Source organism: Bubalus kerabau, chromosome 15 (genome assembly GCF_029407905.1).
Source record: "Bubalus kerabau isolate K-KA32 ecotype Philippines breed swamp buffalo chromosome 15, PCC_UOA_SB_1v2, whole genome shotgun sequence".
Taxonomy (NCBI): domain Eukaryota; kingdom Metazoa; phylum Chordata; class Mammalia; order Artiodactyla; family Bovidae; genus Bubalus; species Bubalus kerabau.
In genome coordinates this window covers 44385315-44400417 of record NC_073638.1, presented here as the reverse complement: position 1 = coordinate 44400417, position 15103 = coordinate 44385315, and the positions used below count along the sequence as shown (strand labels likewise).

Genomic DNA, 15103 nt, shown 5'->3' with positions numbered 1-15103 from the left:
TGGGAGAAATCAAATCAAGCAGCAACGTTAGCGAAACACCTCAAAAAACAAAAGCCAACAGAAGGTTCCCAAGTAAAAAATTATTGAGGCACAAGAAAACAGTCTCTTCACAAGTCATGTGCTTTGCCCATGCTCACTGAAGACTCAACCTGGGCTGCCAGTAGAATTCCTAGGCAGGAGAAAAGTGACCTGGTACTCAAGTTAGGAGGGCAAAAAGAATCTGCTTCCTCTGCTTGCAGTGCTAAGGCCCGCAGCCTGCCTAGACATGGAACTTAATTAGGAGTCTACTTTCAAAAGGACCCAAATCATGTCTCCTCAGAACCAGGAAATATCAGGCTTAGTTTCAGGATGTGGCAGTTCTGTTTCAGGAGAACCGCTACTATTAGGATTTCCCTGGTGGCTCAGATGGTAAAGGGCCCGCCTGCGATGCAGGAGACCCGGGTTCAATCCCTGGGTCAGGAAGATCCCCTGGAGAAGGAAATGGCAACCCACTGCAGTATTCTGGCCTGGAGAATTCCATGGACAGAGGAGCCTGGCAGACTATAGTCCATGGAGTCATAGAGGCGGACACAACTGAGCGAATTACTCCAACTGACATTCAAAATAGCACTCCTGGTAAAAGGAGGAAAACGTGGTGTTGGCACAGTCACTATTTGGCCTCACAGTGACTACCTGGAAATCATAATGCCAACCCTAATGACAAAGTTCTTCTTAGAACGTCTTTATGCCTTTACAGCTTGCAAAGATGCCCAGTCAAGAAAAAAACCAGGTAGGGCAGCAAGAGGGTAGGCTTTGAACTTTATTGCTCAATGGATTAGGAATTAGAAGAATCCAGGTTCAAGCCCTGCTTCTACATTTTTAATTGTGAATTCTGGGGCAAATTATTTGGGTTCTGAGTGAAGATTTTCTCATCTATGAAACTGAGATAACAGCTATCTTAAGTATCCTCTAAAGAAGAGGCAAAATTTAAAGGACGGTAGATTTGAAAAAGGGCTCTGAAATACAAAGGGTTTTAATGCTGACAATGATTCTCATTATGATGATAATAGATTTTCACTGATGTAATACAATCAGGATGATTCCACTTACCTTAAACAGAATGTACAGTATATATAAAAAAATTCCAAAACCATAGATGGGAATAATTTGCCCCATCAGGCCTCTTCCACCACTTCCTCCTCCAGCGCCTCCACCTGATCCCTTGGCCTTTGCAAAGGCTTCTGCGAGGTGAGACCTCTGGAAACGAGCCCCAGGGGTCTGGCCATCTGAGGGTGCCTGCTGCTGATGCATCATAGGTGGAAATCGACCCAACTTCCCTGAGAAAATAGATTAATCAGTCTTTATTTCTTCTACTATTTTAAATACAGCTATTTTGAAACACGTCACATACTGAGATACAAATAATAGAAGCCAACTCAAACAAGCTTAAGAAAAAACTGGAACTTGACTATAAGGATTTACAGGTATCACTAGAGTATCACACAGATAATAAACACTATTTGGCAATCTCTAGCTGTTCACTAAACCCATTTTCTCTTCCTTTTTTGGTCCACAGGTAGATGACATTTTTCAGCTTCCCATACAGTTAAATATGGCCATGTGAATGAGACCCAGCCAAAGCAAAGTGAATGACAGGTGCCAGTTCAAGGCCTGGTCTATACAACTTCTCATGTATTGAATTCTGTGTTCATTTCCTTTCTTCAGGCTGGATTCTGACACCTAGGGAGGCATTTGGGAGTCAAGTGTTGAAAATGGCAGAGCCTCTATCAACCCAAGTTCCTGAATAACTGTGTGGCACAGAGCCTTCCACTGTCGCCATCCCACCAACTTAGCACCATCTGGACCTGTTCATGTGAGTAAGAAATAAACTTCTATTGTGTTAGGGCCATGATACACTGTGGAGTCTATCTGTTAGAGCAGTTACCCACCCCAACTAATACATGTAAGGAAATGCAATATATATAATTTTGGTCTCAGAAGAGAATACAACTGGAAATAGGAAAGCCATCAGGATTCAAGACAGCTCCTCTCACACTGTACCTCAATCATTCCCCCTCTCTATAGGGCCAGAAGGCTTTTTTCCCTGTTACTTTGTTTTTTTCTCTGTTACTTTGTTACTAGCTTCTCCTTGAACATGAAGATGTTCACCCCCAAACCCTTCAATTTGCATGTCCTTCAAGGGGTCAGCAGAGATTGGTCATAACTCCAAATTCCCTGCAGGAAGATTGTGAGGGCTCAGCTTGGGTAGGTATGTGGCACTTTCCAATCAGCAGCAGCTGAGCAGACAGGATTCTTGTAGTACAAACAGGGTCACAGGGGCTCATCTCTGTGGGTGGAAGAACAGGTCTTAGAGAAAGGAGCGCACATCAATTTTCTCACAGTTTTCCTCCATCAGGGCAGCCAAACATTAACACCAACTGTCAAGCCTCCTCCAAGTCATAGGTGAGAAAGAAAGGAAGGACAGCTCTTCAAAAGCCACATAAACAGGCTTCTGTGGATAAACCACTGACAGAAAAGACTAAGGAGCAGAAAGACTTCCTGATTCAGGCTCTGAGAATACAGACTATATGGTAAAAAAAAAAAACTGGTGGATTTGATTTCAGTAAAATTGTGGATTTCTGTTCAATAAAGAATACCATGAACAGGGTTAAGACAGACGACAGAGAAGGAAAAGCTTTTGCAGTATCTAAACTTGACAAGGGATTAAACCTCTGGAATAGTCAAGGAATTCCTACAATTTAATATGAACATCAGAGGAAGCCCAATAGAAAAATGCCCAAAAGATATGAGTAGGGAACTCACAGAAAGAGAAGCTCAAAGGGTTAACAAGTATATTAAGAGATGATCAAAGTAAAACCAACGAGAAAAATACTAATTTAAACAATGAGATAGCACTATACCTATCAGAAGGGCAAAAATCAGAACGGTGGGTAATAGCAGGTACTGGCAAGATGTGGGAGACAAGCACGCTTGTGCACTATGGGTAAGAGCGTACACAGATGCAGGCATTCTCTTAGTGACACGGCCGTACTTAGTGATGTTAAGGGTATATCCTATGATCCAGTGATCCCACACTGATGGATAAGTTCCAGAGAAATTCTCAGATAAGGCTGTCTATATCTGAATTCAAGCAATAGGCTTTATAGACCTGTGTGAGAATGTTCCCTGTGATGATGTAGTAGGGAGCCTGAAGGAACTTTGATCTCCATAACTGTTAGAACGTAAAATCAAAATGGAGTAGATACAAACATGGAATTTCATGTAGCTTTCAGAAAACACACTTTAGATGTACCTACAGAAGCATGAACATATTTTTAAAAGCACAGCACTGAGTTAAACAATAAATAAGCAAATACCATGTGTAAGCTAAAGACACACCATAATTATACTACATTATCTTTCAAACAAATATGTAGGCATAAGAACATAAAACAGACACATTAGAGTGGGTGCATATGAACAGGAGAAAGGAACAGGCATGTAGACTGAAGGTAAAGGATTAAAAAGAAAATAATGAAGAAAGCAAGCCTGCACTGACGACGTTAATCAGGTGTGATGAACTGAGGACTATCTTTAGGTCAGCCTGCTGCTCCTGAGGTGAGAGAGAGTGGGTGGGCAGGCACAGAGTGGACAGCTAGCCACTGGCCAGGAGCTGCCCTCTGCTTTGTATCTTCTATCGGACAAGCTCCACCCCAATAATCCTCTTTTCCCTCCTGTTAATGACTTTGGATGACATGGAAATTTTGAGAAGAAATGCTTCTTTTTAAGAGGAGGTCAGCAACAAAAGCACAGCTTCAGACAATAGAAGAAAGACAGCAGGTCACTACCCCTTATTCTGGGTGCTGTGCTCATGTGCACAGTCCCTCAGTCGTGTCCGACTCTTGAGATCCTATGGACTGCAGCCCGCCAGGCCCCCCTCTCCATGGGATTCTCCAGGCAAGAATCCTGGAGTGGGTTGCCATTTCCTCCTCTAGTTGATCCTCCCAACCCAGGGACCGAACCCAGGTCTCCTGCATTGGCAGGTAGATTCTTTACCACTGAGCTGCCTGGGAAGGTTATTCTAGGTGCTGGTGACTGTTTTGCTATTAAATTGTCAAGGATCTTAATAGTTTAAATGGTGACTACTAGCTTTAAGGCTATCATGCACTTTGAACAAATACTTAACCAGCATCCAAAAAGCTAACCATCTTCTTGAGTGAATCTGATATATCCGGTGGTTAGTGTAGATTTACTTTCTGTAGTAATATGTTGTTGAGTTCCATCTTACTGTACTGAGAACACCATTTTCAAAACTTGGCATAAAACAAAATATAAAAAATTAAAACCAAGTAATGGCACAAAAGGCTTTATTTTGCATTTCTAAAATTGAAAAATGATGATGATGCAAAACATCACACATTTCCCTCCCCCCAAAACTTATATAGCTCCATCAACCAAGAAGATGTACTGGACAGCTATTATTACTCTGTACTGTAGGTAGGAAAGGAGAGCCATAAATGAAACAGAAACAATGGTTCCCACATGAAGCAAGGCTTTTAAAAAGTAGTATACCCAAAACAAACAGCAAAAAATGAACAGAGTATCATGGATCTTATTACCAGACGAACTAAATGTCTAAGTATTGAAAGAATGCCAAAAAAAGGAAAGGAGTCAGATGGGATCAATCATTGGAGGGAATGAGATTCAGAAGACAAGAGAAGCAAAAGCACACTAGGAGAAGAGGAATGTGTGCAATGAGAAAAGGGTGCGAACAAAGAAAGAAAGAATAAACAAGGCCAACTACCAAGTCCTTCTAGGGAAACAACAAGAAGCAAGGAAAGGAAAGCAGGTAGATTAAATGCTAACTTGTGTCATATAAATTCAATACTGTGGGTCTAGGATCAGGGAAGCGATTTAACAAGAAGGGTGTTTGAGGGGGATTATTCTAGCAGTTGAGTAAAGATCAAACACAGAAACTAGGGTCTAGAAAATCAGCAAGGTGGCAGCTATACCTATAGAAAGGAAAGGATGGATCCAAGGGCTTTTACCTTGTAATGATCTGCAGTATTTAAGAATGAATGAGGGGGGCAGTTTAGAAAACTTGAAGGTTGGTTTAAGATACCAAGAGAGAACAATGAGGAAAACTGAGAGGGCTTATGGTTAGGGGAAGACTGAACACCTATTTGCACATGTTAAATTCTAGGTGTTGGTGGCACATCCAGAGGGAATTTTTATTTGATTGTAGTTAGGCTTGAGAAGAAACCCTGTGCTATCTAAATGACACAGCTAATAAATAAAATTAAGTTGAGTGAACAGTCCCCATGCCAAAAAACAGTGGAGGGATATATGAAAGTTATGTGCAAAAGGAGCAAAAAAAAAGAAAATTAAAAAAAAAAACCCTTAGCTGGTCAAAGGCATCCAGAAGCAAACCAGTATCAGAAAAGTCAGAGGAGGACATACTTGAAAGCAACTGAGAAATCTAGAACAAACTGATAAAAGACTAATAATAGTTATCCCTGCTTTTAGACACAACGTATTCTTGGGAAAAGGATGGCCAACATATGAAATCTTGACTGTCCATCTGTTTGGATAATAATGGCAGTAACAGAAATCACTATGATACAAAGGATCATAGAAACTTCAGACTCAGAAGGAGCCTTAAAAGCCATCCAATCTTTCAAAAAGTGCTATGGGGACAAGACACCCATAGAAAAGAATGAGTTGGATCCCCTGCCTCACACCACATTAAATTTCTAAAAATTAACTCAAAATAGAGACTTAAATATAAGAGCAAAGACCATAAAAGTCTTAGGAAAAAACCATAAACATAAATCTTTGTGACCTTAGATTAGGGAACACTTGCTTAGATATGCCTCCAAAAGCACAAGCAACCAACGGAAAATTAAATGAACTTCATCAAATTTTAATGCTTTTGTGCTGCAAAGGACACCATTTTAAAAAAGTGAAGACAATCCACTAAATGCAAGAAAACATCATATCTCATAAAGGTCAAGTATCCAAGTATATAAGAAAAAGAAATGTAAAGTAAATAAATCTACAATCAGATACAACTTTATACCCACTAGGATGTTATAATCAAAAAGACAAGATAATAAAAAGGGTTGGGGAGGATGTGGAGAAAGGAACTATCATATTCAGCTGGATGGGAATGTAAAATAATGCAGCTGCTTTGAAAAATAGTCTGGCAGTTCCTCAAAAAGGTAAACAATTCCTTGTGACCCAGCAATTCTACCCAGCCTCTGCAGGCTGCTGCTGCCAGAATGCCGCCAAAATGTGCTTACACAAAAAATTATGTACAAATGTTTAAAGCCAGCATTATTCGTAACAGTAAAATGTGCATCAACTGATTAATAAACAGATGCGCTATATCCATACAATGGAATAGTACTCAGCCATACAAAAGGAAAGAAGTACAGACACATGCTACAGTATGGATGAACTTTGAAATCATAATGCTAAGTGAAGGGGAAAAAGTCAGTCATGCAAGACCACATATGATTCCATTAATATGAAATGTCCAGATTAGGCAAATCCACAGAGACAGAGTGGATTCATGGTTGCTTGGTAGAGAGAGGGAGGGAGGGTGGAGAGGGAGCAAAACAAAGTGACTGCTAACAGGTATGGGTTTTATTTTTCCTTGAGGGGCGATGATTAAAATGTTCTAAAATTGATTCTGATGATGGTTGTACAACTTTGTGAGTATTATTAAAAACCACTGATTGTGCAACACAGTATGTGAATTATATCTCAGTAAAGCTGACATTTTTTAAAAGAGCTATCTAACCACCTGCGTTCAATAGCCTCAACTTCCCTTAAGCGGTGGTCATGATTCTGCCAAATACCAAACAGAAAACTCAGTATGTCCCCCAGGAAGCCCATGCCACCTCTGTACAGCCGTGACTGTTAGATTTATCTTGTTTATATTGGGTTAAAGGGTGAGTAATGGGAGGAATGATGCTAAAGCTGAAACTCCAGTACTTTGGCCGCCTCATGCGAAGAGCTGACTCATTGGAAAAGACTCTGATGCTGGGAGGGATTGGGGGCAGGAGGAGAAAGGGACGACAGAGGATGAGATGGCTGGATGGCATCACTGACTCAATGGACGTGAGTCTGAGTGAACTCTGGGAGTTGGTGATGGACAGGGAGGCCTGGCGTGCTGCGATTCATGGGGTCGTAAAGAGTCGGACACGACTGAGCGACTGAACTGAACTGAATGGGAGGAAGAAAGGAAGTGTAATACAGGGGTTTAAAAAGCAACACTGAAGGATGTGGCCAGAAGTAGAGAAACATAATAAAACTGATTTTAAAGGAGATTATTGGTGTTTATGGGCTTCCCAGGGGGCATTAGTGGTAAAGAACCTGCATGCCAATGCAGGAGACTTAAGAGACGTGGGTTCGATCCCTGGGTCAGGAAGACCCCTGGAGGAGGACATGGCAGCTTATTCCAGGATTCTTGTCTGGAGAATCCCCATGGACAGAGGAGCCTGGAGGGCTACAGTCCATAGTGCTGCACAGAATCGGACATGACTGAAGCAACTTAGCACGCACAAACTGGAGATTACAATTAGAGTCAAAGAAGCACTAAAAGGATTTCCCTGGTGGTCCAGTGCTTAAGAATCTCTGCTTCCACTATGAGGGGCACAGGTTTGATCCCTGGCTGGGGAACTAAGATCCCTAGGAAAAAACACTGAAAAAGTAGAGAATACTATTTTCAAAGGCAGGAGGGGGAATGGACAGCAATGGAAGAGAGAGGCTACACGGTAAAAACATATTTTATGTCCTGGGATAAATCTGTGCATTTTATATTCAATGTAACATTTTACATATTTACTACTGAACACTTAACAATATGCCAGACACTGTGCCAGACACAGGTTAAAATAAATAAAAAGAACTTCTGCATTTAAAGAGATTATAGACAAGAAGTATAGTTACAGCAACATGGTAACATACCGTAAGTATCTAGTCCAATGGCTTTTACTCAATTCTCACTCATAAGATTCCTCTGCTACACAAAAAAATGATCACCGCAGTCGTTCAATAAATACTGGATTAATCTGAACAAATCTCTCAAACTTTCCTGCCTTGACATCTGTGGCATATCACTCTCCTGATCTTGGCCCACTGACTTGTCCGTCAACCTATTTCTTTCCATCTCTTTCACCTGTTCTTTTTTTTTTTTTTTTTTTTTAGCAAATGAAGCAACTGACAAACAACTAATCTCAAAAATATACAAGCAACTCCTACAGCTCAACTCCAGAAAAATAAATGACCCAATCAAAAAATGGGCCAAAGAACTAAATAGACATTTCTCCAAAGAAGACATACAGATGGCTAACAAACACATGAAAAGATGCTCAACATCACTCATTACCAGAGAAATGCAAATCAAAACCACTATGAGGTACCATTTCCCACCAGTCAGAATGGCTGCGATCCAAAAGTCCTTATTCTTTTTCCTTTGGTAAATTCATTCATTCTCAAAGCATACATTATAATTTCCAAAATGTACAGTAGTTTAACCTTTCCTCCAAGCTCTTATCTCTTATCTCTGAATCCCATTAGTATATATCCTTTGGTGTGTCTATCAACTCAAAGCTATGAAATGAAACTCGTTTTCACCTTTCAAAACCTGCTCTCCTCCTGTATTTTCTTTTCTTTGTAGAGTCAATTAGGCTTTGGATCTATAACCCCTGCCACCTGTAAACAAAGGTATACTTGAGATGGCAGGCTAAGTTCAGAATGCTGAATCTGGAATAGATTTTTCCATAAAGTTAACTGTTCTCAATAGGGAGTAACCTGACCTCTTAAATCTTGGTACCACCATATTTCTTAGAACTGAACAGCCCAGGATGCCTAAAAAGTCAATGGCAAGCAAACACTTGGAGATGTCTGGTTGAAATGATTTTTTTAAGAAAAAAATTTAAAGAAAAGACTGCAAGTATACAAAAAAAAAACTACAGATGATAATACATGAGCACTTGTATTACTACCTGCCACCAGAGGTTAACTGGAGCCCCTTGTGTCTCTTCCTCCCATCCTCACTGAGAGAGCCACATCTCTGAATTTAGTTCTTATTATCAGAATGTATGCTTTTAGGCTTCACTATGCAAGTATACATCCATGAACAATACACAATATTGTCTGAGTATTTTAAAACTTTATATAATGAATGGATACTGGTAGTATAACACTGTGAATATACTTAATGCCTCTGAGCAGTATACCTAATGGTTAAAATGATAAATGTCATGTATATTTTTACAATTAAAAAAACCTTTATATTACAGTATCACACTGCACTGATGTTTCTGCAACTCTTTTTGCTTTTTCTGGGTGAGGATTAATATTTTGACCTAGAAATGTAACCAGATCAATACACGTAGCTCTAGTTCATTCACTCAAACTGCTTTATAGCATCTCCTTATATATCTGTATCACAATTTTCCACTATTATAAATGTTACAAAATATTAAAATTACTTTACAGCTACATTATAGAAGGATTTGTGGGTTTTAAAAATATAGCTGGTTTATAATGTCATGTTAGCTTCAGATATACAGCACAGTGAACCAGTTTCATATGTGTGTGTGTATATATATATAAACACATATACACACACTTTCATATTTTTCCCTTATAGGTTATTACAAAATATTGAGTATAGTTCCCTGTGCTATACAGTAGGTCCTTGTTGGTTATTTTATATATAGTAGTGTGCATATCGGAGAAGGCAATGGCAACCCACTCAGTACCCTTGCCTGGAAAATCCCATGGATGGATGCCTGGTGGGCTGCCATCTATCGGGTTGCACAGTCGGACACAACTGAGCGACTTCACTTTCACTTTTCACTTTCATGCACTGGAGAAGGAAATGGCAACCCACTCCAGTGTTCTTGCCTGGAGAATCCCAGGGACGGGGGAGCCTGGTGGGCTGCCGTCTATGGGGTCACACAGAGTCGGACACGACTGAAGCAACTTAGCAGCAGCAGCAGCAGTGTGCATATATTAATCTCATGTATATGGCAATATATATACAATGAAATATTACTTGGCCATAAAAAGGAATGAAATAATGCCATTTATAGCAACATGGATAAACCTAGAGATTATCACACTAAGTGAAAAAAGCTAGACAAAGACAAATATCGTATGATATCAGTTATATATGGAATCTTTAAAAAAGATACAAATGAATTTATCTACAAAACAGAAACTCAGACATAGGAAAATTTATGGTTACCAAAGGGGAAAGGGAGGAGAAGAGGGATAAATTAGGAAGCTGGGATTTGTGATTTTAAAAAAAAAAAAGCTTTAAAGCAAACAGCTAGAGAGATCAGAACATTAAAGATGTTAGAACATTAAAATTGCAGACCTTCCAAAATAGAAAACAGCTGTGTTTCCTATCTCTATATGTACTTAAGTATTCTATAAAGTGGACTTGACTAAATCCCAATTGTTTATTGAAAGCTTTCCCCATATTTAGGTTTATTTAATTATTAAAATTTCACTTAGCAAATCATTTAAGCTTGACTAAAAACTTAATGGATTTTACAGAGTGAAGCTCTACTTTCCCTTGTTAATAACCAGCCCCACTGCTAAAAACAAAAACAGAAACTCTAGCACTGTTAACAAAAGAGCTTTCTGAAAGCAACATTAAACCATCTGCAGCATTTCATTCTCAGGGCAAATAAATCAATAAAGAACTGGATGTGTTTATATTTCTGATTACCACAATACAAGAAAGGTCTTAATGGCCAGTCCTTTAAGATATGAAAGCCTCTCCCTAAATACTGAGGACATTCTCGAGGCCATATTTAATTTAGCATTACTTAAGGTGGCGGCTCCAACAATAGCTGACTGTTTCTCACCAGTCTCCTCGGAGGGCCCATCTTGTCACATTCCCCTCCTACCTAACTCTACTTTGCTGGCCACTGCCTTAATGTTTTCTGCCTGTTTAATCAGATTTCTTTCTTCATCTCTTACCAACCTCTCCATTCTCAATTCATACTACATGTAACTAAAGGAGATATTTGTGGGTCTAAGCTGCTTAGCACAGGGTATGGTCCACATACTCAACAGATGTTAACCATTACTGTTTGTTATCAGAGTAATCTTCCTGAAGCAAAATTCTAACTAGTCTTGCCATATCTTTGATCAAAAGCTTTCAATGGTTCCCATTATCTACAAGGGACTGCATCATGCAGGAGGCGACAGAGGGAAGTAAAATGAGAACCACCACTTCAGTCAGAGATTCTCACTGTGCACCCAACATTTGAGTGGAGGTTAAGTCAAGCTTCCTAGAGCTCATTTTCATCATCTGTAAAATAGCTATCATGAGACCTCCTTCTTGGAGTTGTTACAAGGGTTACAGATTAAATAAGATAACATATACAAAGCACCCAGCACACACAGTAGGTACTTAACAAATTCTGATCTTCCCTCCTTACAACCTGAACTCCTAAACAACCAAATTCCATAATCTAGCCCAAAAGTACCTCTTCACACTTCTTTCCCATTATATACCCCCAATTCAGCCAAACTAGACTTCTCACCATGCTTTGAGCCTGCCTTCTCATTTCTTGCCTCTTAGCCCCAAAATTTGCTTATTCCAGTGGTTTTGCTTCTCCATCCAACTTCACTGATTAAGCCCAGGCCAAATGCTGCCCTTGTCCCTGAAGCATTTTCTCTTATCATCTCCACTGCTAAGAATACACTGTCTGAACTTCTTTAATTACACTTATCACACCTGGCCTTATTCAAGAGTTATATTGAAATTTTGTGTCTTATAGGTCCTACTTGAATGGACTGGAACAGAAATGGGTAACAACTCCCACTAAGTACCATTTCTACTCAACTTTAGTTAGTGCTAATCAAAACCTACAAACCACATCTGAGAACAAGAAAAGATCTGGTGTTGCTACCAGCTGGCCTGGCACTCACAGTTAGCTCTTGGTGTTCTCTTAAATGTAGGCAATTTCAGACATCAACAGCAGACAAGCCCATTCTGTGACCATGATGGATCAAGGCAAAAAAAAAATAATAACAACAACATTCTGTAATGTCTAAACACACATAAAACACAAACACTACCCAAAGAAATATATATATATATATATATATATATATATATATATATATAAAACAGCCCCTATTCCTAGATGATGAATGACTGCTGACTGCTGCCACTTTGTTAATTATAGCTATACCTTTTCCTAAGACTGCTCTCCTTACATAAACTCTACTAAGACACGCAGTCACAAAATTCACCCAACTTTCTGACAGCACCCAATTCATAGCAAAGCCCCACGTCCTTGAACCTTCTTCAAAATCACCTACCACAAGCCTCAATCTCTACAGTAAGACTTTTCTAACACTCTTCTTGCTGAGATACTGCGTGCTTCGTCATGGTACACATCTTCCTTTGCTGAACAGGTAATAAAACCAATTTACTCAACTACAGGTGCACTCCTGGTACCCTGGCTGGAGGATAAACTATGAACTTCTTGAATAAAAGTCGAGTATTTTCTTTATGCCTACAGGGCATGCTCTGGGTCTCACATGCTATACACTTTGTTGAACTGATCTGAATGACTTATATAGGCCTCTTGGCACTTTCTGGAATCTCAAGACCCAGCCCAGTCACTCTCAAGGCTAAACGTTTACTTCATTATCCTGAGTGTTTTCAACTTCACAGTTTTGAGAAAAGAAAACAGCTGTCAGGGTGACTGATCAAGGTGCTCCACACCCACACACCTCTGGGTTTTTGAATTTGAAAAAATGTTTAATTCACATGCACTCACAGTCTCTCAAACTGTCTCCTCTCTTCTTTGTGTACACTTTCAGAGTAGATGCCTGATGTTTCCTTAGGAGAAGAACAAGTAAGGGACCAAAATAATTTGTTTCAGGCACTTACAATTATGTATGTATGTCGATGTTATATACGTACATAACATATGTATACATGAGATTAAGAGTCAGTGAGGACTCACTTGAGGAGAACCCGGGGACGAAAAGAGTCTGAACTATTCCAGAGAAACAGGGTTCCTGAGGTGGGGATGGTATGGAACCCTGTTTATAGGCATTCAAAGTGAGATGCTCAATGGAAAACAGGCAGGCAGGGTCAGCAGGAGAGATGCCAGGTGTGACATTACTGTTGAGCGCCATGGGCCCCAGCCAACAGAGACGGAGGGCAGGACTCTCTTGGGGTCAACTCTAGCACAGAAGCAGCACTCTGCCACTGTGGAAGACGTCAAACGCTCTGGCGCCTATGCAAAGTCTTAGTCAGCTAACTGGGAACAACTGACAAGCCCCTGACCTAGTATGCTGACATTTTCATGTTCCACGGGTGAGTAAGATGAGTGAGGAGGAGAATGGCTGTTATGGCCAAAGAAGAAACTGGTTGATGAAATGAAAGGAGAACCATAGGAAAAAGAGACCATCCTATCTTAGACTTTGTGGCAATAACGTAGGGGTTGTGTGGCACAGGTTCTAGTAAGATAGAATTAAGCAGTTCTAAAAATAAAGCCATGTAGTTCCATGGCATGAAACTCTAAGAAGAAAGCTCTTGAAATGCACTTTTGCTTGGATATTTAGAAGAGCTACCAGTACATCTACTGTTTTCCTGGGAAACATGTACTGGTAGTTCTAAAAGAACAGACAGAAGATGAACAAAATAACACACAAGAAATCAGAATGAAAGAGTAGCAAGACTTGGAAAAACCACACAAGGAGGCCAAGGTTCAAAATAAGTTTACGAAAGGCTAGCAAAAAGCAAAAGGGGTATTTTTAGAGTGAAAATACAAAATTCATAGGATCTTGGGATAGACATGTACACCCTGCTATATTTAAAATGGATAACAAGGACCTACTGTACAGCACATATAACTCTGCTCAAGGTTATGTGGCAGCCTGGATGGGGGTGGGTTTGGGGAATAATGGATACCTCTATACATGTGGCTGAGTCCCTTCACTGTTCACCTGAAACTATCACCACATTGTTAGCTGGCTATATCCCAATCCAAAATAAAAAGATTTAAAAAAAATAAAACTACAAACAATAAACACTGGAGAGGATGTGGAGAAAAGGGAATCCTACTACACAGTTAGTGGGAATAGAAACTGATACAGCCACTAGGGAGAATACCATGAAGATCTCTTAAAACACTTGGACTAAAACTACCATATGACTCAGCAATCCCACTACTGGGCATATACTCTGAGAAAATCACAATTCAAAAAGATATATGTACCCCAGTGTTCACTGCAGCACTATTTACAACAGCCAGGACATAGAAGCAACCTAAATGTCCACTGACAGATGAATGGATAAATAAGATGTGGTACATATATACAATGGAATATTACTCAGCCATGAAAAGGAACAAAAGTGAGTCAGTTTTAGTAAGGTAAATGAACCTAGAGCCTGTTATACAGAGTGAAATAAGTCAGAAAAAGAAAAACAAGTATCACATATTAATGCATATACATGGAATCTAGAAAAATAATATGGATGAACCTATTCACAGGGAAGAAATGGAGATGCAGACATAGAGAATGGACTTATGGACACAGCAGGGGAAGGAGAGGGCTGGACCAACTGAGGCACTGACATATATACACTGTCATGTGTAAGATATATGACTAGTGGGAAGCTGCTGTGTAACACAGGGAGCCCAGCCCATATACACAAAACTGATTCATGTTGTTGTACGGCAGAAACTGACACGCTGTAAAGCAATTATCCTCCAATAAAAAAAATAAATAAAATGCAAATTTACCTGATGATAAAATGTAATGCTGAGAAAGCAGAACTTCTCAACCTCTATTTTACTTCCATATTCTCTATCAAAGGATATGAATTTAGGGTTAAATGGAAGAAAATTAACAATTATAGAGGGGAAAAATGTCCCAGATGGGTGAGGAAAATAAGTTCAAATGCATTCACTAAATAATTTCCTCCAGGAAGACTGGTAACACTTGCAAATAAGGTCACTGAACTAAAAAAAATTTTAGAAATTAAATTGGTAAAGAAAAATTTTTAATGAATGGCAATAGATAACTATTGCTCCAGTTTGCAAAAAGCAAAAGCTGGACAGTGGAC

General features: G+C 39.6%; 1 protein-coding gene across 4 annotated transcripts in view; it reads right to left on the bottom strand.

Annotated features, from left to right (window-relative positions):
- The window catches only part of RIC3 (RIC3 acetylcholine receptor chaperone), a 60229-nt gene that overhangs the window by 26049 nt on the left and 19077 nt on the right, over positions 1 to 15103 (bottom strand). For all 4 annotated transcript variants that reach the window (XR_008703039.1, XM_055548735.1, XM_055548733.1 and 1 more), the window contains exon 2: positions 1090 to 1316. Coding sequence is in view for 3 of the 4 variants with exons in the window: in XM_055548735.1 (XP_055404710.1) it covers positions 1090 to 1316 (227 nt within the window). In the remaining variant the exon portion in view is untranslated. The remainder of the gene's footprint in view (positions 1 to 1089; positions 1317 to 15103) is intronic.